This window comes from Vanacampus margaritifer, chromosome 1, assembly GCF_051991255.1.
Source record: "Vanacampus margaritifer isolate UIUO_Vmar chromosome 1, RoL_Vmar_1.0, whole genome shotgun sequence".
NCBI classification, from domain to species: domain Eukaryota; kingdom Metazoa; phylum Chordata; class Actinopteri; order Syngnathiformes; family Syngnathidae; genus Vanacampus; species Vanacampus margaritifer.
Window position 1 is genome coordinate 2,394,194 of NC_135432.1, and position 25,845 is coordinate 2,420,038.

At 44.1% G+C, this 25,845-nt stretch overlaps 1 protein-coding gene across 1 annotated transcript; it reads right to left on the reverse strand.

The window, feature by feature from the left end:
- Window positions 1-569: 569 nt before the first annotated feature.
- On the reverse strand, window positions 570-25,845 carry LOC144057904 (zinc finger protein GLI2-like). Its single transcript, XM_077575916.1, has 16 exons — window positions 25,769-25,845; window positions 25,528-25,625; window positions 23,865-23,917; window positions 19,502-19,697; window positions 14,893-14,995; window positions 12,762-12,979; window positions 12,222-12,410; window positions 11,075-11,261; window positions 10,770-10,941; window positions 9,515-9,610; window positions 8,031-8,198; window positions 6,551-6,700; window positions 6,262-6,426; window positions 5,789-6,058; window positions 1,735-1,982; window positions 570-1,594 (listed from the first exon to the last, which is right to left on the reverse strand). The coding sequence occupies exons 1-16, from the start codon at window positions 25,843-25,845 to the stop codon at window positions 1,588-1,590; spliced, it is 2,397 nt and encodes a 798-aa protein (XP_077432042.1). The 3' UTR covers window positions 570-1,587.

A 25,845-nucleotide genomic window follows, 5' to 3' on the forward strand; every position in this document is an offset into this window, starting at 1 on the left:
GAACATTAGCCATTAGGGGCGCGCGTGTTGGAACTCTAGCTTGAACTTCCACCCTCCTTGTATTCTTTTGCTGCCTTTCTAAAACATGTCATGTGCGTCTTTGGGATTTTAGTCCGTTCATCCCTAAGAACATTTGCAACGTCAGAGATCACTGATGTTGGCTCACAATCTCACTTCAATTTCATCCAAAAGGGGTTCAATGGTGTTGCGGTCAGGGCTCCCAAGTTATTCCACAGCAAACTCATCCAATCATGTGTTTATGGACCTTGCTTTATGCACGGGGGCCGCGTAGGCTGTAAAAGAAGCAAACGCTTCCCATAAAGAATTCCGAAGAAAGATTTAAGGGAATTGAAGGACAAGGGAGATTGATTACAAATTGTGTTTCAAATGTTGTATTCTGTTGTCAGAGCGTCTCCTCCATAAAGGATGACACCGGAAGAGTTTGTTACCAACTGCATTTCTTAGAAATTTAAAAATGATACTTGCATATAAGCAGGTTGGATCACTGTTCGTGTTCATGTTGTCACAGGAAATAAACATGGATGATGGTGAGGGTTGGAGAAAGCTCAGGTGCATTTGAGTGTAAGTGATAAATCATGTGATCACCAGGAAAAAATAAATAAAATGACGCTATCACCTGCGTATAAGGCAGGCACTTGCACGACTGCTGAAAATGTTCTGTTGTTTACGTGCTACTTACAAATATGGCTTGTCAGAAAGAAAACATTGTACAAGAGGACAGCAGGTTGCAACAGTAACATCGGCTACTTTGCGCCACTTAGTGACTTTATTGGACACCAGGAAACACTTTTGTAACCACATCAGTTTCAGGAATGTCGCATAGAAAGGACTCCAAAAAGAGACATTTTCGTCTTCCTGGCAGTACCGAAGACATCAGGAAAAAGGATGTGGCTCATCGTGTATCGTTTCAAACTCATTGGTTGCGTAACCTGGCAGGCTTGAATGCTGGCCGCCGAATGATGGTTTCTTTTGGTGGTGCTGGCTTATTTTGGTTTCTGCAAAGTTTCAAGTCAGGAGATTGTCCAGTTCCGTCCTTCAAGTTGAACTTGCACATGTCGAGGTGGCGGTCGCGTCTTTGTCGGAGACTTCACGTGCGGCCTAAGAAACAGTGGACTTGCGTTGCCCTTGTCACGATAGTGTCTGAGGACTTGTTGGAATGTCCCTTAAGCTGTGAGTGTGGTGGAGGCCGCCTGATTGCATCCGGCCTTGCTGGCTAATTTTCCCACTCTGCCTCTGGAAGCGTGTTCTCGCCACTGAGAAATTGCAGCTTTTGTAAAGGTACAATTGTGGCAGGTAAAGAGAATTCACAAGCACCCGTCCGAAGCTTGAAGATCATATTTCCCCGATGTTTCGCAGAAGTGCAGGTTGTAAACCCTTCAGTGGGCTGTATAATAGTTGCTCAGAGGCAGTAGTGTGTGCCGGCGTGACATCATCCGAGATGGGCTTGTGGGAGTCGCGGTTCAAGTGTGATTGGAGTAGCAAGGAGAAGAGTCGTCTGAGGAGCGAAGGCTGAAGGTGTCAAGTGAGTTCTGGAAGAGACTTCCCAGCAGACCCAGGATCACCGCCCTACACTCTGCAAACGACAACCACATCGGGTGAAGACGTCGTAAGTTGCCGGAGGAGCGCTAGCGTCAACTTGTGTCCACTCACCGCCTGCTGACGGGTGGCAGCGGGAAATACCGGGTTGGCGGTCTATTGACAGAAGTCCCTCACCTTCTTCTTGAGATACTCCAGATGCGGATGAGAGCCGAGCTGCAACCGGATACCGAAACAAGCTGCTTCTGACGCTTCTCCGCCATCGGAACCATCATCACCCAAAGACTCCGCAGCGTGCTGAGCTCCCCCAGGCTTCCGCCGCTCAAGCCTACCGTTTCTACTCCACCGTCGTCGTTGGTGGCCCCACCAAGTGATGACGGTTCGCTGCTACGCAGTGACCGACCGCCGAGGCTGGACTGCTGCATCTGCAAATGAGCAAATTGAGACGAGCTGATCAGCATTTGTCCCAGTTGCAAACCCAGAGGAGGTCACAGTGATCCGGGGTGGTGATGAGTCATTGTCATGCTCAATGATGACAGGCTACAGCGAAGGCCAATCAGCCGGTCCGACGCTAGGCGCCATCAGCGGCTAAAAGATGGCACAAAAAGCGGCCCGTCTTTTATCTTGGCCCAGCTTAATTGTAAATAATGAGTGTTTTCTTAGGAAGGGGCTGAAGAGGTGGGGGCGCTTCGCAGATTACAGCCTATCTTAGTCTGTCTGTGAATAGGAAATGGGCAGGATGAAAGGAGGCTTGAGCCCGAGCCAGCGCAACGGGCCAATCATCACAAGAGGCGACCGTGTTTTCTTCTGCCCAATCTAAGCTCTGCTTCTATTCAACCTTAAGGAACGTTACGGCAGCCAGCTGGGATATGTTATGCAAAATGTATTTTATGGACTTGAAAGGGTCCTCTGATACTTCACCTTACAATTGAAGTGTTTGTCCTTTCGAATGAAACCTCGTCAGTGTTGTTGGCGTTTCCAGAGGCCAAGACCGGCATCCCTGTGAACCCTCCGTTGCCTCTCGGGCTCTAATATATTCAGTGCTAAAAAGCTGTCTTGATCACAGCTTGATGGTTGACTCTGTTTGCAGAGAGCAGCAAAACCAATTCCCAGCGTGTGAATATTAATCCTACAGTGGCTTTTATCATGTTCAGACCGTGTGACGGCTTCTCCACTGTAGGTTTCAACCGCAGCCTGACATGCCGGCTGCCGTGGATGTGTAGTGTTCTAATACAGCTAATGATTACATGTTCCTTCAATATTAATTAGAGGCAAGCCACAAAGAGGCTCGTCTCCCTTCAACACGGATTTAAAGCAGGCCGGCAAACTGTGCGGGGTCTACTTTAAAATCTCGCTTGATGGTAAAATATGAAAGCAGCGCAGTCAACAAGATGATGTCAAATGGCAAATGATGGTTTGAAATGGTAAAAGCCAAAAGCCAGCTCACCTTAACAAAGTCTGCCCGTAAGGAAAGAGAGATGCATGGAGAAGGTTAGAATAAGGTAGCAAGCTGTGGCAGAACCAAGCAAAAATTACACAAATTATCATGCACGACTTACAAAGATGGTTCGTGTGAGAAATGATAACCGGCTGTACAGCAGGGCTGGAGTACGTGATACGGTTTTTTTGTCGTCTCGGACCTGACCCTGACTCGACTTGGACTCCTTTAGCATTTAACTTGCAATTGTCTCTGACTCGGCCATTGGACTCGCAAGTTGTTTTTGTCGACTCAACCGAGTCCACGTATGTTTTTATTCTTGGAAATGAACATCCTCCTTCAAAAGAAATTTGAAATAAAAGTTTTCCAGATTATCGAGGGACTGCAAACCGTTGCCGCCGCAACGTGTTCATGAGCTTTGGAGTTGTAGTTGCCGCTCATGCTCGGTGCCGTTAGCGGCTCCCCGGTGCACAATCTCCTCCGTGTGTCTTCCCTGAGGTCGACCATCATTAATAAAGCAACATTGTTTTTGATTTTTTTTTTTCTGCACACACGCTGACTAAAGCAAAGTCTTCCATCCCTGACATCCAAGAAGAGTGTTGAGCGTCGTGTAATTTCCCAAAATTCTGTGGTAGTGAAAATAGAATGTTTCTGTTGTAAGGTTTACTCTTAATCTCATCTGAACTTGAACTTGAATTTGGACTTGGACCTTGTGGAATCAGACTTGACTTGGACTTTTTGGACTCGGACTTGATTTGGACTTGGTCGGGCTTTTGTGACTTTGACTAGGACATTTGTGATGGGGACTCACAATTGACTTGGTTGTGACAATAGAATGCTTCTGTCCTAAGGTTTACTCTTAATCTCATCTCTCTCTTTAACTTTAACTTGGACTTGGACCTTGTGGAATCAGACTTGACTTGGACTTTTTGGACTCGGACTTGATTTGGACTTGGTCGGGCTTTTGTGACTTTGACTAGGACATTTGTGATGGGGACTCACAATTGACTTGGTTGTGACAATAGAATGCTTCTGTCCTAAGGTTTACTCTTAATCTCATCTCTCTCTTTAACTTTAACTTGGACTTGGACCTTGTGGAATCAGACTTGACTTGGACTTTTTGGACTCGGACTTGATTTGGACTTGGTCGGGCTTTTGTGACTTTGACTAGGACATTTGTGATGGGGACTCACAATTGACTTGGTTGTGACAATAGAATGCTTCTGTCCTAAAGTTTACTCTTAATCTCATCTCTCTCTTTAACTTTAACTTGGACTTGGACCTTGTGGAATCAGACTTGACTTGGACTTTTTGGACTCGGACTTGATTTGGACTTGGTCGGGCTTTTGTGACTTTGACTAGGACATTTGTGATGGGGTCTCACAATTGACTTGGTTGTGACAATAGAATGCTTCTGTCCTAAGGTTTACTCTTAATCTCATCTCTCTCTTTAACTTTAACTTGGACTTGGACCTTGTGGAATCAGACTTGACTTGGACTTTTTGGACTCGGACTTGATTTGGACTTGGTCGGGCTTTTGTGACTTTGACTAGGACATTTGTGATGGGGACTCACAATTGACTTGGTCGTGACAATAGAATGCTTCTGTCCTAAGGTTTACTCTTAATCTCATCTCTCTCTTTAACTTTAACTTGGACTTGGACCTTGCGGACTCGGACTTGACTTGGACTTTTTGGACTCGGACTTGATTTGGACTTGGTCGGGCTTTTGTGACTTTGACTAGGACATTTGTGATGGGGACTCACAATTGACTTGGTCGTGACAATAGAATGCTTCTGTCCTAAGGTTTACTCTTAATCTCATCTCTCTCTTTAACTTTAACTTGGACTTGGACCTTGTGGACTCGGACTTGACTTGGACTTTTTGGACTCGGACTTGATTTGGACTTGGTCGGGCTTTTGTGACTTTGACTAGGACATTTGTGATGGGGACTCACAATTGACTTGGTCGTGACAATAGAATGCTTCTGTCCTAAGGTTTACTCTTAATCTCATCTCTCTCTTTAACTTTAACTTGGACTTGGACCTTGTGGACTCGGACTTGACTTGGACTAAGGCCTTTGTGACTCAGACTTGACTTCGACTGGGAACCTTTGCAGAGATGGGGACTCGCAACTCTGACTCAGACTCGTGAGAGACTCGAGTCACTATTTTTTTAGACTTGCAACTTGACTTAGACTCGTCCACTAAAGACTCAAGACTTGATTCGGACTCTTCTTTTGGGACTCGTGAACATTTCGAGTCTCAAACGAGGATAAATGGTTCCGAAAATGGATGGATGGATGGTGTGGCACTGGTTTGCTGTCATTTTCTCTCCTTACTCCAAATGTCGGTGTTTTGTGCGTGCGGCGTTGGTGCCGGCTCGTAACTTGTCCCTCTTTCTCTCTCTTAAATTGTCCCTGCTGTTATTGTGAGTGTGAATGGTTGTCCATCTTTGGATGAACCAGTTCAGGGTGGACTCCACCTACTGCCTGAAGCCAGCCGGGATGGGCTCCAGTGCCCACCGTGACCCTTGTGAAGAATAAGCAGTCACGAAAAATGATGGATGGAACCTAAAGATTTGGGATGGACTTGGGCTTGTGGGTCAAACACTTGAGACTTGACTTGGCCTGAGAGACTTAGATTGTGCCCATCTCTGGACCTTTGTGTTGACTACAGTCCTGCTGTACAGTCGGGTACCTTTTAGTCCTACTACTCCCGTAACAGTCTCATATTTCCTGGCAAATATTCTTTCTATGTTCCATCATGCTCTGGGAAAGGATGAGCGTCTTACCACAGATTTTTCTGTCTTGATGGATTTGACATGCACGCAGTCGTCTACACCCGTGGGAGAGCAGCCGTCCGCAATTTTCTCATGGATCGTCTCTCTGCTAAGAGTCCGGTTCTCGCTGTTGTCCCTGGGTGCTAGCCTGGGCAGCAGATCGCTGCGCTGCCTCTTGGTGACGTGGGCTTCTGGACCGTGGACCGTTTTCACATGCTTCCTCAACGAGCTGGGGTCCGTGTAGCGCTTGGTGCAGCCCGGGATCTTGCACACGTACGGCTTCTGTCAAGGAAGGACAGGCGGTGTCGCAAATTTAGAAATCAGACACAAGACATGTTGTCATCAGAACCTGAGATCTTCCAGACAGCTTTTGCTGAGCAAGAAGGAGGAGTGAGTTTCCCAAATCATTGCATTGCAGAAGAAGAAATGTCAGTCCATGTGTCTGTGAACGCATGTAATTGGATTAAGGCCTAAACGACTTTTACCTCGTTAGAGTGCGTGCGGTTTTGGTGTTTGGCTCGGTCCGAGGCGTTGGAAAAAGCCTTGTTGCATCCCTCGTGCTCGCACACGTAAGGTTTCTCGCCGGTGTGAGAGCGCAGATGAGTTTTGAGATTTTCCAGACGAGAGTAGGCCTTGGAGCAGCCCTCAAACTGCGGCCGGCAGATGAGACGGAAACAAAATGTCAGGTGTGCTGCCTTGGGAAAGGCGGCGTTAGTGTGTCCGTCCTCCCCTGGGGGGGGCGCGGGCACATTCCTCGGCCCATCTGTTACCCACCGTGCACTTGTGCGGTTTCTCCCCCGTGTGTCGGCGCATGTGAACCACCAACATGTACTGCGCCTTGAAGGGCTTCTGGGCCCGAGAACACTCGTCCCAGCGGCACACAAACTCTTTCTTCTCCCCGTGGATGTGGTCGTTATTGATGTGCTGTGGGACGCACACACAATCAACGCTTTACCACCGGGACGAAGCGCATCGTTATCATCTCAGTAGAAATTTAGTTTCTCATGCAATTTGAAGATTAAAATCATCAATTGATCTCATTTCTATATAGTGCATTCTTTACGTGGTCACGGGGGTGCTGCAGCCTATCCCAGCGGACTTTGACTAGTCCCTGGACTGGTCGCAATCAATCACAGCAATTAGAATCCTGTTGTTTTTTTGTGCGCGTGCGTATTTATCCTCGCATTGTCTCACTTTTGAGAAGTAATGATTGATGGGTAACGCAAGCTAAGTGTTTCCTGTATTGTCACGTGTGGAGAAGAGAAGCAACTGTGAGGGGCCGTTCTAGAAATAATTGCGATTACGTCTTTACTATTGAGACACACTCGTGCACATTACTACTGAAATGCTCCCATATGCGGTGCGGCCCTGCTATTCATGGGCGATGACGACCAGGCCGGCCCGCGAATAGCGAAAATCCACACATGATTGACGACTGCCATTACAAATGCATTGGGGGAAAATATACTGTAAAAGATAATATAATAAGAAAAAAGAAACTTAGTTCGATTTTTCAGGTACAGTATCTGTACTTGAGAATTTTTTCTGACCAATTTTTACTTGTACTCCCAAATTTTAAAAACTTTTGTACTTGCATTTCTAAGTTTGTAGTTATATTTGATATAAGTACAGACTGTTCAATCAGTAATTTTATTTCGCCAATTTTTTGTTCGTTTTTTTTTACTCTCGTATCTGTACTTTTAACCCTGGAGAACCCAAGAACCCTTTTCTTCTTTGGAAAATTATGAATTATACATTAAATGACTGCTATAAATTCACTGAACACCAAAATATATGTTTTTTTAAATTTTAACCCTGTATTCCCTAATTTAGGATTAGGGCGAAATTTGACCCTTTTGGGATTTAGGGGTATGATTTCGAAAAATCAGAATGACAAAAACTGCCAGTAAACTATTTAGAATTTAAGAAAATAATCAATCAAATACACAGCTACATTGAACAATATATATTTTTTGTTTTATTTGTTGCATTTTAGAACTGGATTTTGAATGTACAAACACACTTTGGCAAATGGAAACAAGAACACAGGGACAAAGTCACTGCTGGAGAGAAAAAAAATAGCTCTTTGTTATTTGAGTAGCAGAATTTATAGGGGCCAAATTTGAACCAGTGGGTTCTCCGGGGTTAAGTACAGAGTGTCGCCTCTGCAATCGGAAAGGTGCCCAATCCTCAGTCTTAAGTTTTGACGAGCACAACAAACCCTCTGCCGGATGCCGCCACCGGCAGCGCTTACGTGCACAAGTTGGTCTTGCGTGTCGTACTCCGAGCTGCAGCCCTCCCAGCGGCAGTTGGACTCGTCCGCCACTTCCGGCTCTGCTTTGCACTCGTCACGGTCCACGTCTACCTTAAGCTCCAATGCGCCGCTTTGATGATTCTGCGACGGCGCGCTCATTTTGTTCATCTGTGGGCCAACAACGATGATATTGAATGCCGAGCAGATTTGGTTGTGTTTCGTGCGACGGCATGCGTGCATGTGACGGCTTTTTTTGCTTTACGGTGACCGAGAAGCAGTCACTGAAGTTCTCAAAGCCTTCTGTGCCAAAACACTATCAAGGCCTACGTTTGTAATTCACAATCAATTGTATGAATTTATTTCCAACGCTTTTGTCTTCATTTTACATGTCTTTAGCAGCACTATAACATTGTGTAGTAAGTTTTAAGGCTTTCTTATGCCACAAAAAGGATTTACCATAAACGATCAGGAATAACTTTGGCCACAGTGTGATGCGGGATTCTAGTTAAGGCAAGCTATTTTAAACTAAGTAAAAGGAAAAACCTTTATGTAGTAAGAAGCAGAAGTTTCGTCCAACCTAAATTTGCTGCCGTCAACACGGGATACGTTGAGAAATTTGTTGTGACGTCCTGTGTTGGGTGATGCAGAGCACGCCGCCCCCCCCCCCCCCCCAATCATTGAAGCCTTTGTTATAAACCAATCAGCAGCTCATGCTTGAACTGTTTCCATCTGTACCTCTTGACGGGACATACTGGGCTCCGACACTCCTTTTTTGGGGCACTCTGAATAACCCAACGGCACATTTCAACAAAAATCAGAGTTTTCGAACGGTCTGAGTGAAGCCGTGCGCGATCAGAGCGTATTTCTGAACGCACCCACAATTAGGGAACGCTGATTTTGAGTGGTCTTGGTTTGTCTTGTCTTTTGTAAAATTAATTTCCCCAAAAATGCGACCGTCTGAAAAATATGGTACCTCAAATAGATGAAAAAAAATTGTCCTCCTTTCTCCAAATATCTGAAGTTTTGTCAAACCTCCTGAACATTTTGGTCAGTCTGGCTCTTCATTGAAATGATGAGCCACCGCACATGCGCGTGCGGTCGTGCATGTGAACATGCTGACTGCAGCGTGTTTGTGTCTGGCACGGGCGCCCGATCTTCATCAATTGTGGCGGCCCCAAGACGCCTGCGCGCGGCGCCGCGCTCATGCATCACGCACCAACTTGCCTCGCCGTCCACGAGCAGGCGGGAATTTGTCACGGAACCAGAAAAAAAAAAATCCTCACATGACGGCGAAGCCACTGGCCAATATTTCATGGAAATAAAGTACACTGGCACAGTTTACACCATCCCGGGAGAGCGGGGCTGTTGTAGGGGTGTAATGAGGGTGCGGGGCGACGCAAAGCTCTTATGGCGCATGTGGACTTTTTCCAAATCTGAAATGTGTTTCACAAGGAGGTCATCATTGGTGTTGGATATGTACTCACCAGTGAACTTGGTGCCTGGGGTTCGGGCTTAACCTTTGACCTCTTGGTGATGACGGGCTGAACTGTGCGGTGGATGGCTGATTCTCCGCAGTGGTTCTGAAGAGAACAACCGCATTTAGGATGCTTTCAAAGACGCGGTGTGTGCAAAAATCACTGTGCGAAAGACCTTTCAAAGTCAACGCTCAATCAGGTTGAAATAAGTTGGCAAGTTTTTAAACACACATTATTTAAAAAAAAATTAAATAGACTTTTTAATAGAATATATTTGGTAGTCCAATTCCCATGCGGAGGCACTTTGGATCAACCCAAACACTACTGCTGATTGTAATGCATGATGGAACCCGCCTCCATAACCAAATGATACATCCTAAGTTGGTTGTTAAGACTTTTTATTAATGGATGAATTAATTCCCACAACAATTGCTCATTTTATTGTTTATTAATTCAATAGAGCTAAATAGAAATGATGCTTTTCTATGTTTCATGCGTTTACAAATTCCAACTGTATTTTCTGGGTGGAAAGGTACGCGCATGCGCAAAGGTGACTTAGCACAGCTGATCGTCATCTGTCATTATCATCCCCGAACTGTCAATCAGGAGCCCGCCGGTATGTAATTGTTCATGAACGCGGATGCCATGCTATTTTGTTTTGCATATGCACTTTTCGTAGCGTTAGCATTTAATGTTGTGTTTATATGCTAGTTAACTTTAATGGATATTAACGGCGGAGTTTAATTCATGCGCACGTCGTGGACGCTCCAGTACGAGGACGCATGCATTTGCCACGCGATCGATCGCGGCCAAACATAGTCAATTTTTGTAACATATCGCGGCCAAACATAGTCAATTATTGTAACGGTGGATTTTGTTTGGCTGTGACTGTTGCGTGCGGTGCTTGCATTGACAAGTGTTCCGTGTGAGACTGGAATGGATCACCGTGCGTTTGTTTGACTTACTAACGGGCAAGGAGGGCGTTTTTTGCGCCAGTCTTGTGGTGCATTGTGGGTTGTGTAGTTTATTGTATTCAGACGCAATGAACTGCAATTTGTACAGTGCGTTTATTTTCATAATTAGAATAGAAAATTATATCATTGTGATATTGTTTTTTTTTTTTGTCTGTTTTGTTCCAGGTTTATAACCTGTGGTCCTTTTTTCAATAAACAAACAAAGACTAACACGCGTTATAACGACGTGCCGCGCCCTTTCGCAGGGCTGAAACAAAACATCCGAACAGTAGTTAACCTAAAGAGTTTACGTGGGATGGCGGGTCAGTGCTGTGGGCGGGTGCCGGCAGCGAGGAGAAGCCAAGGCCCGGCTGACAACTGGGGTAAGCGGCCGCCGGCTGGATGAGTGGCGGAGTGTGGCCCAAAGCTAGCAGCTGCTGGTAGGCCACGGGGCCGATGGGATGAGGAAAGGCCAAGGACGGGCTGTGGTTGCAAACGGAACATAGTCACATAGCGCTTCATCCGCAGTTCGAGCTCAGTTTAATTGTGTTTGAAATGTGTTTAACACATCACAAATTTCCATCTATCGAAAGGTATCCAAGCATGATTCCAGTACCCGAGTCCTCCGACCGACAGGTGTCCGTACGAGCCTCCGGCAAGTGAGCCGGACCGGGAGTTGTTGATGTACGCCACCAGCGAGCTCGGCGATGTGCGGATCATCGACGGAAGGTCTAAGCTGGCGTCGGACAGCGCTGAGATGGACAGCGTCCTCTTCCTGCTCAGCCTGGGAGTCAGTCGCGACACTGTGGAGACAAAGGTCAAGAGCATTGATATCAACCTGTGTGGCTTTCCTCTAGATTGGCTCATGCATCTTTTCTGGCCATGCACGGGAAATACTAACTTTGTGGCCAGGTCTCTGTATTGGACAGTTGGGTAAGCAAAGCATGTCACGTCGACCACTAAACTCATTTGCTCACAAAAACGTATAAAAACGTTTTATTTCAAATATTGCCTGGTCCCCAAAACGTATTTATACGTTTTTTTTAAATGTTTATTTTTTATGCTAGAACATACAGAAGGCTTTGATGCAGCCTCTGACCTGAAGAGCTCGCTTAAAGCAATGGTAGTTATTCCAAAAACGGCCAGCAGGTGGCAACAGAGTATAAGAGATCACCCAGGGCCATGTTGCAACAAGCTCTTTTCCCCAGTGTTTTCACCATGTGAATATTGATGAAACTTAGCTATATTCTAATGCTAATTGCTGCAAAACGGAAACAGATACAAATACAAATTCCTGAATGAAAGAAGAGACTCTACTCTTTCTTTCGGTAGCTTGCATGTTTTTATAACAATAGAACACAATATTCTGTTGGCCTTGCAAAATCAATCAAAATCCAGTAAACCAGCTGGGAGCGAAGGCGGTTGCATCATTGAAAATGGCTGGGAGCCAATGAGTTAATGAGATTTTGTGAAGTCTTGCTGTTGGACCTCGTCATCTAACTTTGCATTGCCGCTGCAACAAAAGTCCGACGATATCCTCATTAGCATTCAGACGTAGCTAATTGCTAATTCCACATAAATTACCTCAGATAAGATAAGGCAGGACAGGCTCGCAGCGCCATGTTTAATGAGGCCAATTTACTAAGAATTGATTCCAACTCCAAGGAAATGAGAGCGATGAGGTTGATTTTGAAGGCTAAAAAACACCTGATCTACTAGCGAGCATGCTAAGCCTGAGTTTTGAAATAAATGTCAAGTCTCACCATCAATGGGGGTCACGTAGTCTGGCAGGTGGGCCCCTGCGGCTAACCCCGCCCCCTGCATGAGCAGCTCCCCATAGGAGCTGTGGTGGCTCGCCATCAACTGGTAATACTCCCTGGTCAGACTCACCCCAGTCGGAGAAGGTGAAGGGAGCCCAAACAGGCCGCCATCTTTGAAATGGTCGTGCGCCACTGAGGAGGAAAAGACAAATTTACGTCAATGAGCCACATTCCATCGCACGGTCCCTCCTAGAGGACTTCTGTACTCCAAGCTGACCTTCATAACGTGCTTCCTGTTTGTTTTCCCTCAACTAGCCTAGCATGCTTCCATCTGGTTTTAGCTCCTTTATTTTTACTTTAAATGTGTCCAACATTAACTATGACAGAATGCAGAAGAAGATTGATGTCCACTGCTGCCTTCCAATCTTGTATTGTAATTCCAGGCAGCCGTGAACAAATTGCAGCAGGTTTTATGTGGAGCCCGTTTCACACTGCGCTGAAACACACTCGTGCTAGGTCAAAGTTCAAGTTGGTCCGACTTACAGTGAGTTGGGCTCAGGCCTCTGGCTGCTGATATCATTGACAGCGCGGGGCCGCCGTGCGCGGGGCCGCCGTGCACGGGGCGCAGGTAGTGCTCCATGTGAGGGTTGATGTACACGTGTGGCGGGCTGAAGGGGGAGTCGCCGCTCGCCATGGACGCAGCAGAGAGTCGGATCAGGGAGATATCAGGGATGACGGGGCTGCCTGGCAAACTTATGGGCCTGGGATGGAAAGGGTTCGATCAGCATCATATCAATTGATCGTTCTCTATCACAAGTGCTCCGGTGGAGCATCGTCACCTCGCACCCTGAACTAGAAATGACACAGGGACTTCTTGTGCATCATTTTTAATAGAGGCTTCCTTTTGTGACCAAATGGATGCATTTGTGTGAGAGCGTTTCAGTAGCGTCTTGGTAATTATGCATGATGCACTGAACTGCTTTTATTTTTATTTCAATCGTGTATTGGTATGTTTCAGTAGTTTGTGAGAAAGGATCTCAATAGTGTCCAGTCCCCCTGAGAGCACTTCACGCGTGTGCTCGAGCATTTTCCTTGCGCGTTACAGTGTTTCAATAGTGTGTGAGAGAGTGTTACAATACTGTAATGCATATAAGAGTGTTTCAGTGATGTGTGTGAAAACGTTTTAGTAGTGTGTGTGAGAGCATTTTAATTGTGTGGTTAAAGTGTTTCAGTGAGTCTTTGAGTTATTTGTGTCAGAGTATTTCAAGACTGTGTGTGAGTTTCAGTATTGTGCATGAGTGTTTGAGTGTGTGAGACCATTTTAACAGTGTGCATGGAAGTATTTCAGTAGGCTGTGAGTTTCAGTAGTACATGTGAGACCGTTGCCGTAGTGTGTGAGAGTTTCAGTAGTACATGTGAAAGCATTTCACTACCCAATAGAGTGCGAGCTTGAGTAAAGGATGCGTGAGCGTTTCAAAAGGGTGTGAGTTTTTCATTTGTACATGCGAGTCTTTCAGAAGAGACTGTGAGAGTGCTTCATTAGAGAATGTGCGAGCGCTTAGTGTTCGTGAAAGTGTTTTAGTAGTGTGTGTCTAAGTGTTTCAATAAGTGTGAGAGTGTTTAAACACAAGCATAATCAATATATATACTATAATATAGTGTGTGAGAGTGTGTTAAGTAGTGTGTGAGTGTTGCCGTTATGTGTGTGTTTCAATAGCCATATGAGAGCACTTCAATTGTGTATGTGTGAGCGTTTTAGTAGGTGTGAGCATTTCAGTAGTGCATGTGAGATTTTTTCAATAGTGTGAGAGCGTTTAAACATGGGCATAAGAGCATTTCAGTAGTGTGTGTGACAGTGTTTCAGTAGTGTGTGAAAGTGTGTTAAGTAGACTGTGTGAGGGCTGCAGTTGTGTGAGAGTGTTTCAATAGCTATGTGAGAGCATTTCAATTGTGTGTGAGAGTGTTTTAGTAGTGCGTGAGCATTTCAGTAGTCCATGTGAGAGTGTTTCAATGAGATGATATGAGAGGCAATCATGAATTATGTCCTGGCCTGCCTCTCATACGATGAAGGTAATAGAATGACACGTACTAGCCAAAAAGGGACAAAGCAAGGGACGTTTAATGAGATGAGTGAGGTTTGAGAGCAGTTTGCTTCCAGTGTCGGCTCGCAGTGATGAGTGTGCTGGCGCTCGGGTGTCATGTTCGACAATCAAGGAGCAGAAGACCCCTGACGCTGCCACGGGCACCAACAAAGTGCCAACAACTGCTAACAAAGTGCCACGCCGGGCCACAAATGACACAACAATTCATTTCGTGCTCAACGTTGCCGTAATTAGGTGAATTTGGCACCGGCAATGGGCGGGACAGCGAGATCAAGGTCTTGATGAATGAGGGCTCCACTGTCAACATCAAATCACATTAATCAAGGTGGCCGAGTCTGAGGACAGGCGTAAAAACCTCCAACCACCCCCCCAAGCATCTCCCCCACCCCACACGAAACTAGACCGTGTGATAAATGGCTCCCGCCGTTGCCAGGCGCAAAAGCATTGCAATGGAGGAGCGCTCCATCCATCCATTTCATACAGCGCTTATCCTCACTTGGGTCGCGGGCGAGCCGGAGCCCAACATGGCGGACTTCGGGCGAGAGGCTTTTATACCTTGAGCGTTCACTCACCTGTGGACGGCGTGCGGCTCGTAGTGGTACGAGTGGCATCCTTCATGATGCCGCGTTTCCATGGCGATGGGCTTGTGGAAAGATGAGAAGAGATGTGGGGCAACTGTAAAAGATGTCAAATGTAAAGAAATATATGAAAAAGTTGGCACAATCATGAATGAATGATCAAAGTGGGGCCAAGATTTAACAGAAGCAGAATTTTGATTCGCAACTGATGGGCTGATTGGTGTGAAGTTTTTTGCTTTTTACCAAAACATTGGCTTGTTTTTACCGACTGATGATGGATTGGGAGCAACAGACCACTTGTGTATAGATTTGCTTTCCTCGTCTGGTCTGCAGCGCTAAACTGCTTTCAGCCTGCAAGCTGTTTGCTGAAAACGGCAACTTGGATTAATAGAACCGTGTCCTGTGATCTTTCGGGAACGATTAGTGACCTCACATTCTGATTAATATTACACGAGTGGAAAAGCAGTTAGGCAACTAAATGGAGCCGTTTTTATCCATCTCAGGGGGCGGCCATTTTGCCATTTGCTGTCGCCTGAAGATGACATCACAGTTGCTCAGGACTCAGGCAATGACCAATCACAGCTCACCTGTTTTCTGAAGCTGCTCTGTGATTGGTTGTTGCCTGAGCCCTGAGCAACTGTGATGTCATCTTCAGGCGACAGCAAATGGCAAAATGGCTGCCTTCTCATATTGATAAAAACTGCTTTTTTTTGCTGCTTAACTCATATTCCACCAACAAAATATTAACCAAAATAGAGTAGAACATATTACTATCCCAAATTTTTTTGGGGACTTCCCCTATTCTGTATCTGTGTTTAAAGCTTAAAATCGACTAAGCGCTAATCCCGTGTATTTATTTTCATCTTGTCTTTCAATGAGCCAATTTACACGAAGCGCGCCGCATCTGAAAGATTTGCTGGCATGGCATTTGTTGGCATAAAATGGTCATTTTGCAGTGCTTTCCTCATTTTTTTCCCAGAGCTAAATATACAGTTGGGCATATACTAGAAGGGTGACTTGGGACTTTGCAGCGTGGAGGTCATGGTCATGGATCATTATCTGTTCTGGTGTAAGTGTTTACGGACCTCCAGATCTTCGCAAGTCAGCATTCGCGGTCCATCCCTCTCACTCTGCACCAGTGACAAGTTGACAGACTGACCACTCCCCAAACGGCCACACAAATAGCCTCTTTACTCCGCCTGCTAAGACGAGGCATCTGTGTTGGTTGATCACGCCTGCACTTTTTGCAGCGTGGAGCATCCTGGACGTGTTCTTCTTAGACTGTCACGAAACACAAGAAGGTCTTTCCATCCTTTTCCACCTAACACATTGAAAAGTTACTGCACTATAGCGCGAGTAGTTGAGGGGGGAGTATGTAAGGTAAACACTTGTAACCTTAGCTTAGCTTTTCCTCCAAGGACCACCCATTCGAGCGGCGTGGTCTCCTCCTTCCATCACCGAGACGTTTCCATTGTTGTGCCGCCGCAGGAGGGACAAAATGTGAGCACTCGTGAGAGCTGGAGAGGCTGGCTTACTTCATGAACCCCCCACCGGAACCCCGCGCCAACCCCCTCCCAACCCAGCCGCCCGGCCCGCTTAGGCTCCACCTATTAATCTTGGCTTGATAGCGTTTGTTTTTCATCCTCACAGCCCACATTCTAGCTCCACTTCTTGGATTCGTGTAAAAAAAGTAAAGTACGACCGAGTGTTAATATCATCAACGCAAAGTAAACACAAATAATTTCATCAACACACATTTTTCACTGGATTAAAACTAGACTAGACTAGACTGAAAAGCTTGTTAACTCATTTGCTCTCAAAAACGTATAAATACGTTCTATTTTAAATATTACCGTGCTCCCAAAGACGTATTTATATGTGTGTTGTTTTTTTTTTTTTTTAAAGCTAGAGCATACATAAGGCTTTGATGCAGCCAAGCAATGGTAGTTATTACAAAAACGACCAGTAGGGGGCAGCAGAGTATAAGAGATCAACTAGGGCTATGTTGCAAAAGCTCTTTTTTCCCCCCACTGTTTTAAACAGATTTGTGAATAATGATGAAACTTAACTATATTCTTACGCTAATTGCTGCAAAACGGAAACATACTTTTTTTTTCCTGATGAAAGAAGAGACTCTAGTCCATGTTTTTATAACAATAGAACACAATATTCTGTGGGCCTTGCAAAGTTAGTCAAAATCCAGTAAAACAGCCCGGAGTGAAGGGGGTTGCTTCAGTGAAAATGGCTGTGAGTCATTGAGTTAATAAAAACTGGACTAAAATCTATGAACATTTTAGTTCGTGAACAAAAGCGAGATGAAAATTATATTTTATATTATATCATATTATATTATTGTCACTGTGACACTGTTGTCATGTGACACACGACACCCCCCCCTTTCAAATCTGCAGCTAGCAAGTGCAACATGCACAAACACATGGGACAGACAGGAGGTGGATTCACGGTGAAAGGTTAGATAAAAAAGTCAATTATACTTGTAATGTAACATTAATCCAATGGCCGTTCCAACAATAATATTATCCGGCCGCTAACTAATGCTAGCTAACTTACTAGCTAACTTACTAGCTCGTTGCATGGAGCCATACTAGCCACTTGTTGACATACTGTAATTGTGTGTCAAGTTGTTTTTCATCAAAAAGATGAGAGACAATTTGATGTGAAATAGTTTTGGATCCGAAATGTTCAACATAATCTGCTGACAAAAAAAAAAAAAAAAACGGGTAAAATGATTGTCCTGACTAAAACTAGATTAACAGTTTTTGTTGACTAAAAGTAGACAAATCAAATTGTTTTCTTGGACTGAAATGCTATATTTTTACTAAAAATGGAGAGAAAAAATGGGTTGAGGTTGACTATGTTAGAATCTAACATGCATGATTGAAACGTGAGACTACATTTCAAAATGGCGGCTGTAATTAACACTAGTCCCTTTCGGTTCCAAATTCTCAAAAGGGTCCTAATGGGTCATAAAATGAAAACCGTGCCACTGATAACCCCCTCATGACTTGGCTGAAAGTAGCAAGGCCACACAGCTGATGTCTTCCTCTGCCGCTGTGTGTTGTTGTTTGTGTAATTTAGCTACTTAGAAGCGTGCATATGTTGAAAGAGTGATTGCGGCGCGGCGTAATCACCTCCAGCGCGGCAGATTGATGACCGGCGGCCTTAATAGCGCTGCTTAACACACAGGTTTGTCTAGATTAAGTAATTACCTCATCATCCCGTACGCGGCGTGATAAAGAGACGCCTGCGTGCTGGGGAACGAGAGCGATAATTAAAATCGCATCAATTAAATGGCGCTTGTGGGCCTGTCATGCTGCTCCCCAGCTAACATCCATATTAGCCCACTGGCACCCTCGCCGGGAGGGCGCCTGGGATTATGGAAAATGACTCCAATGTGCCATCTTGAAATTAAACAAAGACCCAGTTCTTATGCTCGGGGAGGCGAGCGGCGCTAAGAATAACACCTGAAGGTTCTTTGTGAGCGGTTGCCGCAAAATGGCGCTCTCGTGACTGATGTTGACAGATGACCTTTGACCTGGAATGATAAATCTATTTCCCTCCTGTCAATCGGACTCAAAGCCGAACATGATCCAAGTACAGAACGAAGGCTTTTTATTCATTTCATTTCAGGAATAGGACATTTTTAACTTTCAAAACCAGAACTCAACATGGCGACGCCCACAATGACTTGCACAAAAACAAAATCGATTGGCCTTGAGACTGAAATGAGAGCAACACTTTATTATTTATTTATTTACCACCTTATTTATTTCACTCCTCGCTTGGCCTGGTTTGGTGGCTAATTAGCTCCAGCTAACGCCACCAACAGCCACAAGACAAAGCACATCAGCACAACAATTAGTCTGAAGGCGCTAATGGCTTCCTGCGCAGGTGCAAGCGCACGCAACAACTTTCACAATCGGCCACCGTCTATGAAACTATTTACGTCACCCTCATCCCTTTTTTTTTTCTCTCTCTGCTGTTTATAGCCGTCCTGGCTGAGCTGTGGAAACCTGAGTTTGTCCGTGTGTGTCTTGCCTTTAATTAATTCATTAATTATGTAATACATTTTTGGACTATTCTTGTAGGCTTTTCTATGGAAGAGGATTAGGGTCAGTGAAGAGGAAACAAAAGGTTGGCAGGATTCTGACTTGATTCTCAGAATTCTGACTTTCTGACTTCCGCCCACAATTCGTAGCTCACGTCACAAAGTCAGAATTCTCACTTTAAATTCTGAATTCTAACTTTAAAGTCAGATTTCTTAGAATAAAGAGAAAATCCTGCCACCCCTTTTTTTTTTTTCTCTTCACTGGCCCTAATCTTCTTTCATACTTTTCCTTACCATTACTATGTTTTGTGCTTTTACCACTACTTCAAACGGTTCCTTCCATCTTGTCTAAGCCCCCATTTGTAATCATAATAGTCTAATCTACTAAATAATAATGAACAAACTAGCTTTTTTACATCTTGTTTAAAAAAAAAAAAAAAAGTTTGATTCTGGAGTTGTTCTTTCGGTGTTAATGAGTAAACTTGGTCACAGCTTTTAGTTGGCTTCTAAAATCCAAGTGCAAGTCGATCACACCGAGATTTCTCGGAATTGATTTGTGGTTGTCGCGCATCTTGCACGTGCAAGGTGAGTGGAGGCGGGGCCAGGCTGCGTCGAGAGGCGTGTTGGCGATAAGGAGGATAAGATTTGGCCAGTTATTGATGATGGCAAGCTGCAAGTGGAGGCCGGTGCTGCCGGAAGCACTCGGGGTGAGGGAGGGGCGATCGGGCCTCTGGCAGAGAAAAATGGGCATGGTCAAAAGAGACGACCACTTATCTTCCGGGCGGGGACGGCAGAAGACGGAGAATAATGGCCCCTGTCCAGGGGTCACCGGGATGTCTCAGTCTGACTCATTCTTAAACACACACTCGAAAAGTAAAGCCAACATTAATGAGCAGCTGCAGCAGGTCCATTATAAACAAAATGCATCCGTTTTTTTTCAAGAGTATGTTGAAACACTGTAATTTTTAGTTTCTGTATTTTTAGAATTTAGAAAACCAAAAAATAGAATAAAAAAAAATATATAAATAAATAATAATAAAAAATAAATAAAAATAGAAAACAAAGATTTTATATTTGTTCTATATTACCTATATTATATAATTTATTCTTTCACTTTGTGCGCCAAAGTGGAGGAATTACATCAACAAATAATTTATTCAGAACGTATTTGGTAGTAACAAAAATGCTTGGGGGAAGTAAAAATATACATTGAATTACAAAATGTAGTGGACTAAACGTTTACAGTTGCCAGAAATGTAAATATGAAGCAAAGTGCAGATATGCTGATTTTTGCGGACCATGATAATTATGACAGTAATTAATGGAGGCCCTTTAAAGGGGAAATCAACCCCCTAAAAATTCTTGACAATAATATAGTCTATGCAGCCCAACTAGTCTAGCAGTAAAATCCAGCAGTTTTTATCATTATCAGAAGGCGGCCATTTTGCTACTTGCCGTCGAGTGAAAATGACAATTAAAATTAGGTCTCAGGGTAACAACCAATCACAGCTCAGCTTCAGAAAATAGGTGAGCTCCGATTGGTTGTTGCCTGAGCCCTGAGCAACTGTGATGTCATCTTCAGTCGACAGCAAGTGGCAAAATGGCCGCCTCCTGAGATGGATCAAAACAGCTAGATTTTGCTTCATAACTCATATTTCGCAAATTTTATAAATATTAATCAGAACGTGAGGTCACATGTAACAAGAAACGTTTAAGGTTGACTTTCTTTTTAATGGTGTTTGCTAACATTTTCTTCGTTTATTTTGACCTTTTTGTAGGTTTTGTTATTTACTCCCCGGCCCGGTCCATATCCACTGTCTTCACTTTGAAGCAAACGCTGGGGATTGTGGGTAAACGACAGCGAACTTAGGTCACTCCAGCTTTCCTGCCTGGTGAAAGTGCAACGGAATCAGGAGGCTGGCGGTGCGGGCCCGTGTTGGTGTAGCGAACGCGAGCACCCGGGTCCATTCTAATTGACTCAGAGCGCCGCATCTCCACTTTTTAAACAAAGTGACTCTCGCTTGAGCTTCATTACACGCACCCCATTTCCATAGGCCTCTGGGACCGAGACCTGGGCCGCTCCCGTGGAATAAATGAGCGCTCCATGATAAATGGTTCTATTAGCAATCCAGATTGTTAAACTGTGATATAACAGATCGGAGCGGCAAGCGGGGGTCCATTCATTTTCCTCCCCTCTTACACACGTTTCCATGTGTAAATAAGGTATAAAAAGTGGGCATTAGTCGCCTTGTGCGATGGAAAGGAAATTGTTCCAAATAAATAACCCGGCCCGCGAATATAAAACAGCCGACACGGAGGCTTGGAGGTGGGCAAGACTGAGGTAGCGCCCCTCCTCCATAAAAGCGGCTGCCGTATATTAGTTTGGGCCTCAAGGACCTCGGCCTGTCTGGCTGCGTGTTCACTTATCAGGCGCCGCCTGGCGAGACCTACAATAATGCAGAGAAATGCCGTAAGTAATTACTCTGTCAGCTGCTATCTGATTGGCTGCGGCCGGTGTTGCGATGTCGCTGGCTTCAAATTAAAGCACCGAAGGAGGACGTTCAGCGGAGGGCTTTTATTGTGAAGTGCTTCTTCTCAAGCTTGCTTGGTCAAGTATAAGATTGCAAAGAAGTAAGACGCTGTACTCAAAACGGGGGGTCGGGCGAAATACTTCTTCTTCTTCCAGATGTGGGGTTGATGTGTGAGATTTTGATTGATGAGGAGAAATATATTAGTCTTCAGCTGACATTGAGCCACTGGCTCAATTGGAGCGCCATCCCTGGCAAGAAAACATTTTGGAGGACCTCCGCTATGCAAAGAGTTGCCAGGCAGCACTTGTTTAAAAGTGAACAATACAAAAAGTCTGTTGTGAGAGACAACTCGTCCTTCTTTCATCGACTAAAAATGTTAACCATGTGACTATATTAAGACACCTTTAGTATGCTTAGTATGATCCGGTTTAAAGTGGAGGTTAAGCTTAAACAATAATATGTCAAATATGACCTCACTAGTCTAAACATGACATTCTGATTAATATTACATTAGTGTAGTTATGAAACTAAATCCAGCCATTTTTATCCATCACATCCATTTTGCCACTTGCTGTCGCCTGAAGATGACATCACAGCTGCTCAGGGCTTCAGGCAACGACCAATCACAGCTCACCCGTTTTCTGAAGCTGCGTTGTGATTGGTTGTTACCTGAGATCTGAGCAACATTGAGGTCATCTTCAGTCGACAGCTAGTGGCAAAATGGCTGCCCCCTGAGATGGATAAGAATGGCTCAGTTTTGCTTCATAACTCGTATTCCACAAATGTAATATTAATCAGTGTTTGGACTAGTGGGGCTGTATAGAACATATGATTGTCAAAAAACGTTTTTTTGTGGTTGACTTCCACTTTAAAATTAGCTTGCGAGTGCCTACTGTTTATTAGACATGAATAAATGAATAAATAAAGCAGGGATGGGCAACTGCCGCTCGAAGGAATTGCGACACACTCCGAGTGGCCCCTTGATTCATTTTCAGAAGAAAAAAAAAACATATTCTATTTTTTTTTTGTTACAAACCCAAAATATTATTTAAAAAAAAAAAAAAACACAGATAATGATTCAAAAACATTTATATCCTTTTTTCTCATTTTTTTTTAAATTTCATTATTTTTTTTTTTCATTTTTACATTTATGGGATAACACTGAATGCAGGTAGCCCAAAAATGTAAAACCAAAAAAATAAACGGACATACATATTTTTCACAGGGCAGCGATGCGCAGTGGTCGACTCTAGTTTTAAGTTGTAATACCACCATTCACCACAAGATGGCAAACATGGTTTACTTGGGCTTACATCAGCTTTTATACTAAAACGTGAGTACATCTAATAATTTTTTTGCGGATTCAGAATGACATTTGGAATGACAAGTTTCAGAGTCGGAGTAAAGTTTCAAAGCAGGGTCACAATGTATAACAATAACTATAAAATGTCTGACTTCAATTTTCAAAGTAGGGTTTTTATTTAGGGTTAGGGTTTAAAAGTAGGGTTTTAAACTAGGGTTAGTGTTTCAAAGTAGGGTTAGGTTCAGAGAAGGGTCACAATTTATAACTGACTGTGAATTATAGGTTAAAAAAATTCTACTGTCACAATGTGTGACCTGTGTTTTAAAAGTAGGGTTTCAAATTAGGGTTATAAACTATGGTTGAAGGTTCGAAAAGTAGGATTTTATGCTATGGTTAGGTTTTCAAATTAAGGTTTCTGATTAGGGTTTGAAACTATGGTTGGGGTTTTAAATTAGGGAAAGAGTTCCAAATTGGGGTTTTAAATTAGGGAAAGAGTTCCAAATTGGGGTTTTAAACTCTAGTGTTTGTGTTTGCAAGTAGGGTTTCAAACAAGGGTCACAAGTTTGCAAAGTCAGCTTTCAAATGACGGTTTGAAATCATGGTTTGTGGCTTTATGGCTCGTTTTCTAACGTGATTTCTTTAACGTTTTCATGAATGAATTGTATTGTCCTGAAAATAAAGCCACGCGTCGCTTCCCTTTCGTTCAGTATTGTTGTTATCGATATCGTCAATATTTGAATTGATCTTCCCACAACAATTGTGAAAGTGTCCTCCCTTCCAAGTGTTCCCTGGCCACCAAAGATTTGAGAACCTCGGTCAGAGAACGCGTTAAACACTTGGAAACACCTGCCTCTCAAACGTTTCATCATTCCAGCGAACGCACGGTCTCTGCGTGGGTGTCACATGACCTTCAGAAAACCACAGGCAACATGGCCGCCCCCCGGCGCTGGCCTCGTTGAAATATTCAACAAGGTCGTGTCCATCTTGGCTTGTAAAAGCGCCACTTGGTTCCTCGCAGAACAGAACCACTCGTTTCCACGTCAAATATGGCGTGACCGTTTACGTCGTGGTGTTCATAATGTCGCGGTGTTGTTGCAGGCCACCGTTGCTCGCCTCCTGACACAACAAATCGCCACCATGCTATCATGGAAGTACCACGTCATATTAGGACCACGTAGAAATAGATTTTTTAGAGAGGAGGAATATTCAGAGAAAACAACTTTCAAATTTGCAGCTTTATCACTTAGCATGCTACTCGAATGTTTGTGCCGATACTTTTTTTTCAAATCAGGAGATAGTAATTGCTTTAGCACAAATTTACCATATTGTTAAGCATTTGCACTTTGAAGTGTTGGGCACTACCAGCGACAAAGACACTTTGCTTTGCGAAGGTCTACACCCTTAGGATCAAGCATTTAAAACTCTTTGACTGCCAAAAACGTTAAATAACGTTTAGTAAAATCCTATGGAGGAGTGCCAAAGACGTTAAAAAACGTTTGTTTCAAAACAGAGCTGAAACTAACCATTTTCTATTGTTGATTACTCAAAAACGGAATAAGGTAGAAACAAACATTTTTTTTCTGATGAAAGATGAGAGTCCAATCTTTCATTTGGTAGTATGTGTGTTTCCATAGTCCAAACACATCATTTTCTGTGGACCTTGAAAGATCAGTCAAAAGATCAGTCAAAATGCTTAAATCGGCTGGCACCCACGGCATCCCTTTTCTGAAAACGTCTGGCAGTCAAAGAGCTAAGTTAATTTGTTAAAATTTATATTTACTTGTACATTTATGTTTCCAGAATTATTATTTTCACATTCACACATTTTGTGTGTGCACAAGTAGCTAAGTTAATGTGTCGAATCTGCTGCTCTCCGCCATTCATCTGCATTTACCTTAAGTGTGCTAGCGTCTCATTGGTTAGTGTTTGGTCAGCTGATCAGGAAGTGTTGTCGCCCTAGCTGCCATGCGTATATGACGAGCAAAGTTTTAAGAGGAAATCCATCTCCATCCTGCCTTTTCATTTTATAGAGTGTTCCATTAACCACCAACAAATCCTTACGTTAGCTCCTGGTGGACAAAAGCCGGTACCTCGTCCAGACTCTAGCTAAGCTAAGTGTATTTCTTGCAAGTTTCTGAGTTTTTTTCTCGCAAATTTGCCACTTTTTCGTCGCTAATTTGTCACTTTATAAAGTCGCAAATATACACGTTCTTTTCCTCACAAATTTGTCACTTTATAAAATTGAAAATTTACAAGTTTTTTTTCTCGGAATATTACTCCCCCTCTAAAAAATAGATATTTATACATGCCCGTCCTGAAAGACACCCTGATGCATCATGGGAGTTAATCTTTATCGTCACATAGTCACCATCTCGTTAAGGGTACGCTTTAGTTTTTGCGTTCGACTTTGCTTGGCTTTCATGGCGCGCGTTTGTGAATCTTTAAATCGTGACTGGATCGCTCATCGGTCCTTGAGTTCTCCAACCCAAACACTCACCTGCCTTCTCTCGCCACGTTGCCTATTGATCAGCGCTTACACGCTTTTAAGGCCAGCATTGGTCATTAGTCATGCACTTTTCACGGTGGAGCTTCTTCACCACTCCCGACTGCGAGGCCACAAGCGTTTCATTCATCTTTGATATGCATATTTGATTATTTCATCATCCCGCCCACCAAAGCCGCTCAAAGCCAACGTTGACGGCACTCCCCTCAAAGTTGAAAGCTACCTCTCGTCTCGAGTGGCTTCTTTAGGAGGTCTCCAAAACCGCTGCCGTCCATTTTGTCTTTCTTCTCGTCAGCTCCGGTTGCCTCCATGGCCCAGCATCTGGAAGACACAAACGCGAGAGGACCGTTTTAGCAGTCAGCGAGCGGCTAGCACATGAAGGGCCCAATTTTTGTTCCCAGTCGAATTCTAAGTGTGTGCATGGGTGGAGTTTTCTTTCTTTTGCTATTTTGCTTGACTAGCACAGATAGAATAGGGCGTTCTGCAACATTTTGAGACGGAACACGGCCGACTCCCAGCTGATCGAAGCGGCTCCCTTCAT

Excerpts from the sequence above, each read along its gene's own strand:
- LOC144057904 (XM_077575916.1), bottom strand. The coding sequence starts at position 25,845 with ATGAAGGGAGCCGCTTCGATCAGCTGGGAGTCGGCCGTGTTCCGTCTC. Across the intron at positions 10,942-11,074 it reads CTGTCGGTCGGAGGACTCGG|CCCGTCCTTGGCCTTTCCTC; the intron begins GTACTGGAATCA and ends TTGCAACCACAG. Across the intron at positions 8,199-9,514 it reads CCCAGGCACCAAGTTCACTG|ATGAACAAAATGAGCGCGCC; the intron begins GTGAGTACATAT and ends GTTGGCCCACAG.